We start from the raw sequence: 17,147 nt of genomic DNA, 5'->3' as shown, positions 1-17,147 counted from the left end.
TGTCTATTCAAAACCATTGTAGTCCTTACAAGAGGATATGGCTGGCTGGAGTATTATTCCTGAAATAAGGGGAACAAGAGGAACTCTGTGATGACCTGAAAGAAGAGGTTATCATTTGGAAAACCCATGATGGGAAAAGTTTCTTCAGCAAGACACTGGTGACTGATTGGAGGAAATCAGTTTGTGTGTGTCCAACGAGCAACAAATATCTCTCTGAAACCAATAAGAACCTTCCTGAGCAGTAACCATTCAACTTTAAGCACCAGAGCTTGGTGAAGATTCATAAATGTTAAGTTCTGTACACGGTGTAAGAATTGCCTGATACCATGAACTTGGAGAAGTGAATGACTGGACTGTGAATCAAAGAACTTTCCTGAACATAAACGCATTATATACACAATCCCCTTCTAATTCTAAGTGGAACAAGTTAATAGTAGTAAGTTAAAGTTTGATCTTGTTATTATGTTTAAGGAGAATTAAAAGCAACTTTGTTTAAGTAGCCATGTCTTGGTGAATTTTTATTGCTGCTTGTTTTGAGGTCTACTGAGCTTGTAACAATACTACTTGCATTAAACACATTGCAACCCATAATTTGTACGGTGTTCACTGCATTTCTTTTTTCAGTCTCACTGCACATTGCATCTCCCTCTCCCCCAGCTACTCCATCATCTGTCCTAACACTTACAAACTTAGTTTAGACTCTCCCGAATAGCTCTAACAAACCTGCACACCTCTTGAGTTAAAATGCAAGCCATTTTTTTTTTGCACAGGTCACGCTTTCTCCAGAAGAGATCCAAATGATCCACAAATCAAAACCCCTGCTTCCTGCACCAATTATTCAGCCATGTCTTCAACTGCCAAATCTTTCTGTTCTTACACTTACTGGTTCACAGCACAGGCAGCAATCCAAAGATTAATATCAGTGTGGCCCTACTTTTTAAACTTCCTTCCTGTGTCCTAAGTTAACTCCCAAGGACTCATCCTTGTTCTTACCTTTGTCATTGGTACTTACATGTACCAGGACATGTGGCTGCTCATATTCCCTTGCAAGTATGCTGTGGACTTGATCAGACACATCCCTTATGCTGGCACCTGGAAGCATACCATCTGGGAATCTAGACAATAGAATCTCCTGTCAGTTCTCTTAATTACTGAGTTCCCCATCACTATCGTTCTCTTCGACTCTCCCCTTCCCTTCTGACCCAAAGACCCAGGCTGTGCCAGACACCAATAAACCCTTTGCAGCCAGCAGAAAAAAAGTTTTGGTTTACGATCTCAATTGAAGAATGGAACCATCAGCTCTAGTATTGTCTCAGAGGAGGAATATCAGTCTTGATTACATAGTCATGCCTCTGGAGAGGCAAATTAATTATCAACCTCTGATTCAGAGACAATAGTACAACCACTAATCCACATAGGTATCAAAGTTAAACAGGGTATTGATAGCAAATATACATGAAAGTTAAATTTAAAAAAAATTACATTTACATTGCATCTTTCACACCCTCAAAATGTGAAAAATATTTACAGGTAATTAATTACTTTCTGAAGTGCAGTCATTTTGTACAATTATTTCAATGAAGGAAGCACAAAAAGCAGTGCACCCTAGCGCTGAAAAAAAAATGAAATATCAATTAGAACAATATAGCACAGTACAGGCTTATGTTGTGCCAGCCCATTCCACCATCGAATTGAACCCTTACAGCACATAACTGCATTTCCTTTACATCCACATGTCAATCTTAGAGTTTTTGAAATGTCCCTGTTGTTCATCATCCTGACAATGAATTCCAGGCATCCACCACACCTTGTGTAAAAAAAAAAATCTACATCTCCCCTAATCTTTCATCCACTCACCTGAAACTGATGTCTTCTGGTATTGTCCATTGCCGCACCGGGGAAAAAGGTGCTTGCTATTTACAGTATTGATGCCCCTCATAATTTTATACACCTCTAGAAAGTCACCTCTAATTTTCCATTGATCCAAAGAGAAAAGCCCTAGCTTGCTCAACCTTTCCCCATAAGACATGTTCTCTAATCCCGGTTACATCCTAGTCAATCTCCTCTGCAACATCTTGAAAACTTCCACATCCTTCTTTTAATGAGGTGACATGAACTGAACACAATACTTTAACAGTGTTTTAATCACAGTGTTTTCAAGATGCATTGTTGCCTTGAGGACTTTAATTCAATCTCCTGACTAATGAGGGCCAACACAACATGCACCTTAACCACCCTATCAACTTTAGGGGTTTTTGATGAGTCCATGGACATGAACCCCAAGATCACTCTGTTCCTTCACACTGCTAATATTTCTGCTATTAACCTTGAACTCTACCTTCGTTTGATCTTCTAAAGTGTATCACTTCACAGTATTCAGAATTGAACTGCCATTTCTCTGCCCAACTGTCTAAATCCCACTCTAACTGATAACCGTCCTCTACACCATCCACAACAGTTCAACATTCATGTCATCTGTACACTTACTGACCCACCCCTCCACTTAATTGTCCAAGTTATTTGTAAAGATCACAAAAAGCAGGAGTCCTTGAACACCACTAATTACTGACTTCCAGGCAGAAATCGCTTCATCTACGACCATCATTTGCCTTCTGCGGACAAGCCAATTCAGTGATGTTGTCTGACAAATAAATATGACCAAAACATTTGGGATCAACATATTTTCCAAAATAAATCTTTAAAGATTAATATACTCACATATTTGATTAGTCCAAGAAACAGTTGAGAATTGTGGAGAAGTACATGCAATCATGAAGAGATAAACCATCATCCAAATGTGAAATGTAATTTGCGTCTTCAATTTCTCTTATGCTGGTATTATATAAAATAGTCGCAATGATTATTTATGGACCTCTTTGCAGATAGTTGTTTTATTAATGTTACTAAAGAATACAAAACATTCTGTAAAGTAGCAAGCAAAAAAAAATACAGTACTATGATAAAATAGCTTGCTCAAAAACAAAAATACAACATACCAAGAAGCCATCAAACTGGAATGTTGATAAAGCAATAATAAGAAATAAAGTAGTTCACTAATAAAACTAATCATTGCATCATTAAATTGAAAGAATAAAAAGTGTAGGTTTTGGTATTTTAATGCTTAACTGGAATATATGACAGGAATTCTGGCAAACTCTAACAACATGGTAAAGGAGATGCGTTGCAGTGTTGAGATGGAGTTGGGTAACATCAGCATAGATGTACATTTGAATAGGTAACTTGGGCAATGATACTTCCTTGGAGCATTCCAATCACATTGATGCACAATGAAAAGCAAAGATCACTACATTAATACTCCACTTTTGGCTGAATACCTGTAAATGAAACTGAGTGGGAGTATCCAATTGATAGACCAGAGTTATTGTGTAATTGGTTCAGGATACCTTGATTGACTTCAATAACATTGCTTCCCCTGGATAGTTTAACCAAATTGTGACTAAACAGGCAACCTTTACACTGATTAATGCTGTTATATAGCATTTGAATTTTCCCAGTTTGCTTTTTGATTCAATGAAGCCGTCTTTACTAACAACCTACTATTCTCACACAATTTACCTTCAAAGTACAAACTTCATTCCAACCCATGTTTATCTGTAGGTTTGGAGATTACACCAAGTTCACTATCTTTTAGTATCAACAACATACAAGAATAATTAATATTTAAGCTTACCACTCCTTTGGAGTGACTTGATTCCCCAATATCCTTGACAATATTGAACACAAAATATAATTCAGCATTGGAACAGATCCTTCAGTCCACAATCTCCTCACAGAAAATCAAATACAATAATGCTATATTCCACTTGACCCAAAGCCTTACAAGTTTTGACAATTTAAATGCAGGTTCAGATACTTAAATGCTGTGAGGATTTGCTTCCATCATCTTGTCAACCAATGTATTCCAGGTTCTAGCCACCCTCTGGGTGTAAAATATTCTTCCACAAATCATCTCTAATCCCCTAATCAGAACCTGTTTATAAGAATTTTATAAGAATTAAGCTAGTAGTAAGGAAGAGAAGAATGTAAAGATGATGGCTATGGTCCTTCCAATTGAATCTCAGATAACCTGAAGGTAGAGAGTTTAAAAGTTGATGCAGAGATAGACTTGCTTGTTAATTGCAAGTATATAGCAGCTGACTCTACATTTGTGGATAATATCTATCATCTCCAAAGATTAGCAAGTAGATACAAGGACTACACTTGGATCCCTGAGGTAAATTAGATATGTAAAACTATAGCAAACAATGAGATGTTGGCGGAACTCAGCAGGTCAGCTAGCATCCATGTACAAAAATGGTCACTCAATGTTTTGGGTCAGGACCTTTGATCGAGACTAAAGTAATATGATATAATGCTAAACATCAGTTGAATTTAACCAGTTTTCAATAGCTTTTTGATAAGATACAGGATCTTTTTGCCAGTTCTCGTGCCATCTGAGATTGGCAATAATATTTGAGTAATTCTTTCCGAGACCTTCCTTCCATTTGATGAATTGAAGTTTGTTATATTGATGAACAGCTTTGGACACCTCTGGGTAATTTAATATGGAGCGAAGTTTCTTATCAAGAGAGCTTGTAATTTTTGTATACTTAGTAGCAACATTTATCAATTCATCTGGATCAGCAATCAGATCTGCAAGGAAGTGATAACAGTACGATCAGCACAAAAGCTTTTGAAACCAACTTGATTGCAAAAGGATAGTTGACATCCAAAATATATAGAAGTTTCAGTCACCATTCATTTCATTGCAAATATTTTACACCTAGTTACCATGCCAAAACATTGGAACAGATTCAGGAAGTAAACAACCTTTGGTTTATCTTTGGTTAACAAGGATGACTTTGTACATCAGGCCTAGAAGCAGACAATAATTGTGGGCACAAACTTAGTTCTGCACAACTGGTTCAACTGCTTTTATCCTTGCCTAAGAATAACACGTGGACTTCTCTGGAAAATAATAGACACACAACTTGCGAGTCATATTAATATTTTAACAAACCCCAGTTTATGCCCAAATTCAGTACTGAAATGCAACACTCATCCTCAAACTGACATCACCAAAACTAGATTAACTAAGCACTCTTCTACTGGCTGGACATTTATTGTAGACAGATTACCTGTTGGCTTCACTGTATAATACTTCATAAGATTATACATGATAAATAGTAGAAATATTGAATTAAAGATACTGAAAATGCAGCAAGTCAGGCATTGTATACGGGGAAACAATGTTCTGTACAATTATGTTATCTTAAAACTGATAGTTGTATCATTACAAAGAAGAACTAGAGAAGTATGGAAAAGGAGTTTAACAAAACACAACTTTGGTTAGAATAACCATTCCTTCCCATTTTCCAGGAATAATAACTGAATTTCTGAATCCTTCAGCAATGTCCTTAGCAGGCTAGAAGCTCTTTTCCATGGAACATATAATGGAAGTATCTACTTTAAGTTGACATAATCAGCCATTGACGATGAGACACAAAGTATAGTAAACCCCCTGGTATCCGGAATTCAAGTAACCGGCAAAAAAATAAATCAAGGAATATAATAAGATTTAAACTTGTACAAGTAAATGTTCTCTGAATTAACACATAAACCTTTGGTGAAGATCGGAGCAAATATTCAGCCAATGGAGTGCCTTGGTCATCCTTTGCACATAGGAGTTGTTTGAATAAAGTTGTGTGAAACAGCAATGAAGTCACCCAGGATGAAGAGCTGGTTGATGCTGTTGGTGGTTGGGGTGACTCTATTAAAGCATCTCCTTATCCCAGCTTAGTAAGAATCAGAGGCTTTATCTCTAAACTTTGTGGGGGGGCGGGGGTTAATTTATCTATAATGTTATTGTTTGAGTTTTGGGCAGCTCTGTGGAGGGGGAGGAACCTGCAGTTTTCAAAGAATGTGACTGAAAATAAAGTAAAATGCTTTAAGGTTTATATATTCATGCAAGAAAAGTTTTTAGTAGTATTTTTACATTCTGTCTTTTAAACGGTTTATTCTTAATGCAGGTATATTAGTTAGGCATTGTAAGAGCAAGTCTCAAGCAACCAGAAAATACACTTATCCACCATCTAACCCCTTAGGTGCCGGATACCAGGGGTTTTACTTACAAGTAATTGACAGGGTAAGGGGAGGGGGAGAAAGGAGCCTAACCTTGCAAAACTTAGTTGAAGAGAGAACATTTCATTTTGGTATTCTCATAGTGAATCCCCATCCCAAAGCTGGACTTCCCCATTCTAACCCTGAAAAGCAGAAACTTCTCTGATTTTTAAACATTGAGAAAGCAGAAGATTGCTCATTGTGGCAAATGTACAATTTAATTTATTGGAGGATTGGAGGATGGGAAATGTAGTCCCCCTGTTCAAGAAAGAAAATAAGGGAGAATCCTGGGAATTATAGACCAGTGAGTTTTACGACAGTGGTGGAAAAACTATTGGAGAGGATTCTGAGGGACAAGATTTACAAGCATTTGGAGAAACTTCATCTTATCAGGGATAGTCAGCATAACATTGTGTGGGGAAGGTTGTGCCTCATGAACATAATTGAGCTTTCTGAGGTGATGACAAAAGAAATTGCTGAAAGTAGGGTGGTAGATGTGATGTATATGGATTTCAGTAAGGTGTTTGACAAGATTCCCCATGATGGTCTCATCCAGAAAATCATGAGATGGGATCCATGAAATCTTGGCTGTGTAAATTCAGAATTGGCTTGCACACAAGAAGGCAGAGCGTGGTAGAAGGAGCATATTCTGACTGCAGTTTGGTAACTAGTGGCATTCCACAGGGATCCATTTTGGAATCCCTGCTTGTAGTGATTTTTTATAATTGACATGGATGAAAAAATGGAACAATGGGTCAGTAAGTTACAGATGACAAAGATTGGAGATCTTCAGTACTATTACTGAAGGTTATCATAGGTTACAACAGGATTTATACAGAATGCAGAGTTAGGCAGAGAAATGATAGGAGGAGTTCAATCCATAAGAGTGTGAAGTAATACACTTCAGAACATTGAACTTGACAGTGGAGTACATTGTTACTGGAAGGATACTTCATAGTATGGAGTAACAGAGGAATTCTTGTGGTCTAAGTCAATAGATCCCTCATAGTTGCCATAAAGGGAAATTAAAAAAGGCATATGGTATGCTGGCATTTATTAGTCAGCAGATATAGATCAAGAGCCGGAAAGTAATGTTGCAGCTCGATATTATAGTTAGTCCACAATAAGAGTATTCAGTTCTTGCCATCTCATTATAGGAATGAGGTGGAAACTTTCGAGAGAGTGCAGAGAAGATTTATCAGGATGCTGCAAGGATTGGAGGAATTAAGTGAGCTTAGCATTTTGTCTTTGGAATGACGGAGGATGAGAGGCAGACTTAATGGAGGAGTATAATATTATGGGAGATCTGGTAGGGTGGATAGCCATCACAGTTTACCCAAAGTGGCAATGACCAATACCAGAGGACATCTGTTTAAGGGAGAAGTCAAAGGATTTTTTTTTAAAAACACAAACAATGGTAGGTGCCTGGAATGGTAGTAGAGGCTGATACAATAAGGACATATTAAAAAAACTACTAGATAGGCAGGCCTGAGGATATATTATCGCAATTCCTCAGATGTTTCACAAATATACCATGCTCCACTTTATTACCCAAACTAGATCCAGCCCTTCTTCCTTTCTCATTGTATTTAAAAACATATTGTCCAATGTATATATTCTTCTATAAATCACAGGAGTTTCACTTCCTCTTTGCACTGTTAGCCCCACTAGAACTGAAGTTCCCCACTGTCTCTACTGTGTAGGTCTTGGATCTTTCTGAAGTCTGCCTACAAATTACAAAATGATACTGATGAGCTATAGAGAATGCAAAAGAGATAAGTTATAAATAAGGAATGGTCAAGATGTTAATTCTTAATACACTGAAAATACACATATGCACCACTTAACGTTCATAATACGTTGTGAAATTGGGCATTATGTGAACATATTATATACTTAGCAAAGATATATGGAATACTCTAGTGTACCTGTAAACTTTTTTTATTTTTAATTAGTGATCAATGGGGACCTACATGGGGCTGTGGGGAGAAAGCAGGGCAGTGGGATCAGCGTGATGACTGACACAGGGCTGTGGGGAGAGAGCAGGGCAGTGGGATCAATGTGGGGAGAGAGCAGGGCAGTGGGATCAATGTGGGGACTGACATGGGGCTGTGGGGAGGGAGCGGGGCAGTGGGGTTAGTTCGGACTGATACAGGCCCGTGGGGAGAGAATGGGGCAGTCAGATCAGTTTGGGTATACAATATAAAATTTCCTATAGCTAGCGATCGCTTTTTCTAAATTGCTAGGGACTTAGCGCGGTAACTGATTAATTATAGGACCACAGATGTATATGTGCATACATGTATACAAACCTTATTGGCATATTAAAATAATGAAAATGACAGATTATTTTGGAAGGCACAGTGGAAGTTAGTAAACTTTATAAATGGTTAATATTTTGAAACATTCCAATATCCATAAAATACAAAACAGAAAATTGGTAACAAACAAAATTAAATATTCTTATTAAGAACAAAACACATATATATTTGGAATAATTGCTAATATCATAAATTTTAAATAAAAACTTAGAAAATGTCAAAGTTTAAAATAATCACACTTACCAAACAGTTGGCAAGGTACTGAAATTCCATCAGCATAGGTTATGTACTTCCATCTGCCGGTTGTAATCATGTAAGTGGAGGCATTAACATTGCAGCCATGGTATTCACTAAAAATCCAGTCAGGTCGTGGGTTTTTGACAAAAATGTTCTTTGGTGATTTTCTTATCAATGGAAGTAGAGAATGACCACTCAAATTCTTGGAAGGAGAAATTTCAGCAATATCTGATTGTAAAGATAAATGTTCTTTTTTTCTAAATATGTTTGAAATTCATGCAATCAAATTCAGTGAATACAAAAAATATTTAACTTAATAAAAATCTATTCAAAATTATTCTAACGATAAAAATGTATAAATAGAAACCCAATCTAAAATTGCATAAAAGGAATAATTAGGTTAGTTTCTGCTCAGTGACATACTGGTAAGGCAAAAAAAATCACTTACTGAAAGAACCATGGTCCCACAATTATCCATGTCCCATAATTATGCAACAACCTTATTTTACCTAATGCTTTTAACTTGTGATGGAGATTCAAGATTTGAGATTCAATTTATTGTTATATGCACAAGATAGCCCAAAATCTTTCCTTCATTTGCCCTCACTAAGAGCTGGCAAGAATTCCAGCATTATTAAAACAAGCAAGAAAAGCAAAAGGGAATCATGAATTACTGACATTTAACTGGCTAAATGATGGCAGCTCTATCCATAATATAGAAATTAGACAGCAACAAATGAAACCCATCTGCATCAGCTGCTCCAGGGAGTGCTCATTCATGCAGAATGGTCCTCATTCTAATCTACAGACAGAGCAAGTGTCCAGATGTCAGATAGTGGAAATTCTATTACAGTGATCTTGTGCATTAAACAATAGAATTTTACCCAAATAAATCTGTTGAATGTATTCGGATAAGTAGTGTGCTGACATAGCATTTCCTGAAATTAGATATGAATCTTATACTGAAACTGCTGGGGATATCATGATGTCAATGAGCATTCATTTCTAGTTAACTTTTTCAGTGTCTCTTCCTGCTCCATCCTCTCCCCCAAAACCACCTACATCTTGATGACAGACTCCTATCCCATATTTTTATTTTACCCTTTCCTCTCCTTTCCACGAGCTCTAAGCCTCACAATGAGAAGTGCTTGCAGAAAAAAAAAGAAACAGGTGGCACAGTTAGCCGAGTGGTTACCACAACACTGTTACGGCACCAGCCATCAGGACTGAGGTTTGAATCCTGCACTGTCTATAAGGAATTTGTACATTGTCTCCGTGCCTGTATGGATTTTCCCTGGTGATCGGTTTCCTCCCACCATTCAAAATATACTGGAGGGATTGTAGGGCGATTTGGTGTAATTGGGTGGCACAGGCTTGTGGGCCGAAAGGGCCGGTTACCGTGCTGTTTGTCTAAATAAATAAATCAATAAACAAATAGCTAAGAAAGGACTAAATTTGAGATTAACAGACTCCACTAAAGAAATAGTCAATACTTTTTCTTCCACTAATAGTGCTTGGACCCACAGAGTTCTTCCAGCAGAAATGGGTTTGCTCCATATTCTAGCATTTGTAGTCTGTTGTGTCTCTCTGTACGGGCTTTCCTGACCAAGGCCCATTTGATATGGATGTCTATGAATAACTGAAGTTTCGCTGAAAATTGCCCATCACATAAGCACTTTACAATTTTCAGATCATTTGCTGTTTGTACACTTACTGGAAGAACTATTAGTACACTTCTAAATGTTTATAATTTATATATTGACTATAAAATATCAATAAACATTAAAAATAAATAACTTCATAAAGATAATTTTCTCAAAACAAAAGCTTGATAATGTAAATGATTTTGACATGAAAAGACATTTTATTGGCATTGCAACTTAAGCTATTTCAGTATATTACATTCTTAATGTGCAACACACAGAAAAAAAAGACACGAGGGAATACAAAAAATTGAGGCAAAAATCTTAGGATGGGTTTTGTTGGGGTAGGGGGTGAGAGGGAATGCTAGCTTCATGGTGGACCATGCAGCTTTTCTACCCATCAACACTGTGCCCAAATTGAAAATTGGTCCCAAAAACAATTATTGAATTTTGGTCAACCTTGGTTCTGATGTTATGGTGCATACACTACGATGACAATAAATGAATTTCATCAACCTCTAGTCATGTTCAATATTATAAGTTCAGTCTTGAGGATAGAATAATAATATTGAAGCATATTGTTACTCCAATTACAACAAATAATTCTAGTCAAATTTGAGAATCTGTACAAATCCAGGATTTCTGACTGCTGAATTGTTTATTTAGTGATGGTTTAAAAAGGTGATGTCAAGCAACTAAAGATGATGAGCTTACACAAATTTAAATTCCTTTGACATTGCAATTCAAGAAAATTCTCTCAGGATTATGACAAACTAAAATAATGTGATCGTATCATTTACATGACCAAAGTCTGACCCAATATTTGCTTTATAAACTCATTTATCTCAGATATCAACAAATTACATACCGAGAAGAGTCGGATAGATGTCCACAAGAGATACCAAATTAGAAATTTGTTGTCTTCCCAAAATACCTGGTCCGGTTATCAGTAAAGGAACATGAGAACTTCCTTCATACATGCTCATTTTATAGAACTGACGATGCTCCATTGCTAACTCGCCATGATCAGATGTAAAAATTAAGAAAGTATTGTTTTGGAGCCCAGCATCATGAAGAGCTGTTAAAATCTTACCTGTGCAAATAGAAACAATTATTCAAAAATAATAATTTTAACTTGAGCTGCAAAATCCATGATAAAAAGTTTTAATTTTATCTGATGATGTTCATATTTTTGGATCTGATTTTGCTTCTCAGCTCCACCCTGCCCCTCTCCGCCTGCACTTTGTTGACTTTCAAGTTGAGGTGTTGCAATGGAACAGTGCATATTGGTTTTCTTTGGTGTAGGGGAATACATAAAAACTGGTACCATGATTGTATAGCATATTAGAATTTAAAAAAAATAAACAGCATCATGTTGACAGTTTTTTTATACCCATCTTAACACTTCATCAGAAATCACTTTGTTCTGGTTGGGACATTTTCAGATGGAGACAGAGGTTTACCATGACTTCCTCTTCAAAATAGTCTCATCAATTTGTCAAATATCTGTTCACGCATCCTCTTCTTTAATCATAAACAGAGTCCTTACTTCTCACTCCATCAACCTTTGCATTTGTTTTATCCTCCATGAATTCTACTGTTTTAAGATGAAAAAGATACCAGAAATTTTCCTGTTTCCTTTCAGAATTCCGAAGTAATTATTTCCAATACAATTCCCTCATTCGCCCTTCCACCTCTAATATCTACTCTCCTTTTTTACTTCCTCATGCAATTACAGCCTTTCCACCAGCGCATCCAGGACCCAAGCAAAGCAACAATTCATTTGTATCTCTTGCAAATTGGGATGCTGCATTCTGCCTCTTAATTTAGTTTCCACACCTCTATCGAGTTCACCACTTGAGTTTCTGGTTGCCTGTTACTTTAATTCACCCTCCTACTTCCACTCTCAGCTCTCTGGCTTTGACCTTTGGTACTTCAACAAATCCTCAAGGAACAAGAGCTAATTTGACATTACAGTTCTCAGGACTGGATGACAATGTTGAACATTTATTGACATATACAAGGTTCAAGATTCCTTCATTGTCATGCACATAAAAATAGAATTTTTAAAAACTTTTGTTTGTTTGTTTGAAAGGCACACAGAGGTGTTACTAGTCCAGCACCCCTACAAAATAGCAAGAAGATCCTGTCAACACATCAAATATCTTGGGATCCCACCACCTCCACTGATCTCCTTTTGGGTTTCTCACATCTCTGTAGTCACATGGAGTTCTGTCTGTTCCAGCACTTATTTCAAACTCCAGGTATCCAAGTCACCCATGTCGCAGTCACATACTTGCCTTCATCTGGAGCACTGCTCATAACTGCCGATTAAGTAAGTGATGCAAAAGGGGGTAATTGCACATGTGTGTGGTTGCATTAAGCATCAGTATATAGGTAATGAATTTCAGATGCAGGAGGAGGAAAGAAAGTATCAGGGTCACTAGTCTGTGGGTAAGCCATTGAAAAGGTCACAGGAGTTTAACCAGGAGGTGTTTGGTGAATTGAATAATGCAATGTTGTGTCTAGTGAATAATAAAAGAAAGTTGACTACATGTTATGCTGTAAGAAATGAGTGAGTATATTTTTTTATTTGTTTGTAAGCTATGGCAAATCAGTGCCATTACACCCTCCTCATCCCTTGGTTCCGAACCCTCTATATGATTATGGAGCTGTTAAGGAGGCCCTTTGGGAGTTCTACTTGCCATCAGCACCATCACAAATCATAGTCCTGATATCCTGATCCATATTCCTGATATTCACACAAACCACTCTCCCACAACCTGGTGCAAGTACTTAGATGCCAAACCCCTCACCTATACACTGGTTTGGCTTCCTACCCTGCAGTCTTCTCCCAAGCTTCTCCTTGTTGATGGGGTTGTGTTCTCCCACTCTAGCCCCCTGCAGCAGTCAATTGCTCTCCAGAACCCACACCCTTGTGGTCTGGACTGCCATGCATGGGCACTGTCATCTAGGGGTCAAACTTCTTTGGGTTCTCTGATGATAAGATAAACGCCGCCAGCCCTATTCTACGAGCAGTTAAAACCTGTCCAAGGCAGTCGGCATAATGACTGGGCTTCAGGACCCAGCTGAGGAGCACCAAAAGACACGTCTTGGCTCCCAGCTCCTCCTGGGTCTGCAATGTACTGATGCACCAATGTTTTTACTTGCTTCAGCCAATGCAAGATACAACAACTACAATAGTATACATTAAATTAACACAATATATCAAGGCAGGGGAAAAAATAAATAAATTCTTAGTTGTAGTTCGAAAAAAAGTCATCTTTCAGTTGTACTGACAGATCATTTGTTGCCCCTGGTGTAGTTTATGGTTAGCATGTTTATATTTAATTTACATTTTGTTTATTGTTGGGGAGATTCAAGACCCTCAGAGCTGTTGAGAAAGCAAAATGTTTTTGAACCTAGAGATGCTGGATTTCAGGTTTCATCTGCTTTCTTGATGCAGCTTCTCACATAGATGTTTTCAGTGGATGGGAGATAACTACCTATGATGGGCTTGGCTATGATTGTCATTTTCTTCAGTCTTCTGTATTCCTGGGCACTCAAGTTTCCAAACCAGACCCTGATACAGCCAGTCAGTATATTTTCCACAGTACAGCTATTGATGTTCAATAGAGTATTCGATGACATGCCATATCTCCTTAAACTTAGAAAGTAAAGGGATTAGTGTAAAAACACAATGCTGGAGAAACTCAGCAGGTCAAACAGTGTCCTTTATATAGGAAAGATAAAGACATAATCGATGTTTCAGGCTTGAGCCCTTCATCACAATATGGAAATTTCTTTCCATATTTCCATACCGTGATGAAGGGCTCAAGCCTGAAACATCAATTATGTCTTTATCTTTCCTATATAAAAAGCATTGTTTGACCTGCTGAGTTTCTCCAGCATTGTGTTTTTACACCAACCACAGTGTCTGCAGACGTCCATGTTTTAATAGAGGCACTGGTGCACCTCCTTCAATGTTGTCTCAATGTGCTAGCTCCAGGAACTTTAAGTATTGTCAATGAAGAAGAGCAAGAACAAAAGATTGCTCCATCCTATACTTTGACATCACTTCCTGCTACTCAGCTGACAATAGTGATGTGGTCAGTGAATTTATAGATTGCGTTGGCTGCACAATCACTAGCATATAGGGAATAGAACAGGGAACCAAGCATGGAGCCTTGAGGTGCTTGCGCTAATGATCAGCAGGGAGAAGGAATGTCGCCCATCCACACTGATGGAGTCAGCCAATGAGGAACTAACAGATCCAGTCTTTTAACATCAGCCTTAGTAACTGGAAGCACAGAGATGACAAGGGCTGTGGGGGAGTTGTGAGGATATATTGTTGTTTTTCCTTTCAAAGTGGGCAAAAAAGGTGCTGAGCTTGCAATGGAAGTGATGTTTCAGTTAATCTCTCAACCTTGTTTCGCCTTATAGGAGGTGATGGTTTACATTGAATTTAGCAATTTTAATTAACCCACCATACTAATTTGTACCACAAATGGCAAGTCATCGACCTGGATAATTAACTGGTTTTATTTGCTCAGCAACTGCAGTGTTTTGTCACTCAAGTTTTCACAGTAACAAGCCTTCATTACTCCATCTCAAGAGGAATCATCCTGTCAAGTGCCAGTCAGTTCCTCTTTGTCTTCACTTCAGAGAACTGTAGAAAACTACAGCGCAGAAATAGGCCCTGTGGCCCATCTAGTTCACACCCAACTATAATTCTGCCTAGTTAAATTGATCTCCACCCATACCATAGCCCTCCATACCCCTCCCATTTAAGAAAAACCTTTCCAAATTTTTCTTAAATGTCAAAATTGAGCATATATTCAGCATTTCAGTTAACAGTTCATTTCACAATCTTAACACTCTCTACATGAAGAAATTCCCCCTAAACATCTCACCTTTCACCATGAACTCATGTCCTCTAGTTAATGTTCCACCTAACCTCAGTGGAAGGGGGGGGTATCCTCAAAAACTCCAGCCTGGACAGTGTAATTAGCTGTGTGCAAATCAACTAAATAGAGTTTTTGCTGACATCTTCAACCTTTCACAGCAATGATCGAAGGTTCCCATCTGTATCAAAAGAACATTCATTACTCTGATGCCTTCGAAGAGCATGGTGACATACCTTAATGACTATTGGTTGGTGGCACTGATACCTGACGATCTTACTCGCAAATTTAACATTGCTAGAGAAGAAAATGGATTACTTGAGGCTGCATTTATGCTGTGCTCTAGTGATAACAGAAACATGGCTTTCGGAGCCCATTCCTGATTCATTGATCCAGCTTGATGGAATTTTCTCCATCAGAACAGACAGAGATGCTGCTGCTTCTGGCAAGACTCAAGGACGTGGTGGGGGTGGGGGGGGGAAACTATTCATTTATGTCAGTGAGAACTGGTGCACAAATGTCTCTGTTGTAAAGACCTTCTGCTCCGCAGAGCTAGAGTTCCTGATGATGAAATGCACACCCTTCTACCTGGTCAGGGAATTCTTGGCCGTGCTGATTGCTGCAGTTTATGTCCGCCTGATGCAGGTGAAACAATGAAGGCAATTTACGGTGCCATCTGTGAAGTCCAGATGTCCCACCCTGATTGACTTTAGCTAGCGACTTCAACCATACCAACCGGAACATAGTCTTTCCATGATTACAACAGCATGTCAAATTCACTACCAGAGGAGAGAACATTCTGGATCAAATATACATCAAAGTCCCTGGTGCATTCAAGGCTGCCCCCATCTCCACCTTGGAAACTCGGATTACATATCCATCCTACTAACCCTGGAATATAGACCATCGGCAAAACAAACTAGGCCAGTTCGCAGGGAGATCAGGTCATGGCCAGGGAGCAGGGATTTGGGGGGGGTGTCATGATAATGAATATGTATGAGATGTACCGGAAGTCACGTGGTATGAGAGAAATAAGAGCACAAGCAGGAGAACAAAGGAAACTGGAAAATAAAGACATCGAACACAAGTTTTATCAGGTAAACTTCTCAATGTTTTATTAACTTCACATTTCGGGCCACAAATGTGACATTGGCGACGAGGATAAAAGAAGCTTGAAGAAAATTAAAGACTAAAGAAGATTACAGAGAACTTCAAGGTGATAAGAATTTTCTCTTTGACTCAGCACTTTTTGGGCTGGAATATTTCCTCATGGCTGGGGCAGACGGTGACTTTCTAACGCATAGTGGAATTGCTCATTTTGACCCAACGGGTGATGCAAGCACTGTAAGTGTGAAGTGGAAGACATGGCTGGAAGAACTTGAATCCTACGCCGACAGTCGTGGCCTATTTCTAGATACCGGTACAGTTGAACAAAAAGCGCAGAGAAGGGCGTTACTTCTTTTCACTGCTGGACCCGCAGTTCGGGAAACATTTAAGACACTTTTGAATACTGGAAGAAAGGATGAGTACCGGAAAGCGGTAGATGCATTAAATGTACACTATGTAGTGACACCGCATGCTACATTTCAACGCCATTTGTTTCGGAGAACGAGACAAGAAGATGGCCAGACAATTGCTCAGTACGTGATGAGACTACGCCAGCTAGCTGTTGGATGCAATTGCATGGCAGCTGATTTGGACAACCAATTATTGGATCAAGTTGTACAGAACTGTAGATCAGATAAACTCAGAAGACGTCTACTGGAAAGAGGGAGTGAGTTGGAACTCACCGATGCTTTAACCATTGCTGCTGCATTAGAGGCTGTTGAAGGGGAATTTCATACCATGACCCTGAAAGACAACTCAAGCCAGCAAATTAAGAGGCTCTCACATCGCCATAACCAGCCAAGATATACGTCGAC

The 17,147-nt window shown here is 38.4% G+C and overlaps 1 protein-coding gene across 4 annotated transcripts in view; it reads right to left on the bottom strand.

Moving 5' to 3' along the window:
* Nucleotides 1-1,526: 1,526 nt before the first annotated feature.
* The window catches only part of arsk (arylsulfatase family, member K), a 63,821-nt gene continuing 48,200 nt past the window's right edge, over nucleotides 1,527-17,147 (bottom strand). For 3 of the 4 annotated variants that reach the window (XM_069891791.1, XM_069891806.1, XM_069891814.1), the window contains 4 exons: nucleotides 11,190-11,414; nucleotides 8,685-8,906; nucleotides 2,719-4,653; nucleotides 1,527-1,611 (listed from right to left, as the gene is read on the bottom strand). In XM_069891791.1, the coding sequence (XP_069747892.1) occupies nucleotides 4,376-4,653; nucleotides 8,685-8,906; nucleotides 11,190-11,414 (725 nt within the window). In that variant the 3' untranslated portion in view covers nucleotides 1,527-1,611; nucleotides 2,719-4,375. Of the gene's footprint in view, nucleotides 1,612-2,512; nucleotides 4,654-8,684; nucleotides 8,907-11,189; nucleotides 11,415-17,147 lie in introns of those variants that run through there. The other variant, XM_069891799.1, reaches the window with a different exon arrangement.

The sequence above is a fragment of the Narcine bancroftii genome, chromosome 1 (assembly GCF_036971445.1).
Source record: "Narcine bancroftii isolate sNarBan1 chromosome 1, sNarBan1.hap1, whole genome shotgun sequence".
Lineage (NCBI taxonomy): Eukaryota > Metazoa > Chordata > Chondrichthyes > Torpediniformes > Narcinidae > Narcine > Narcine bancroftii.
This window is presented reverse-complemented; position numbering and strand designations above follow the sequence as displayed.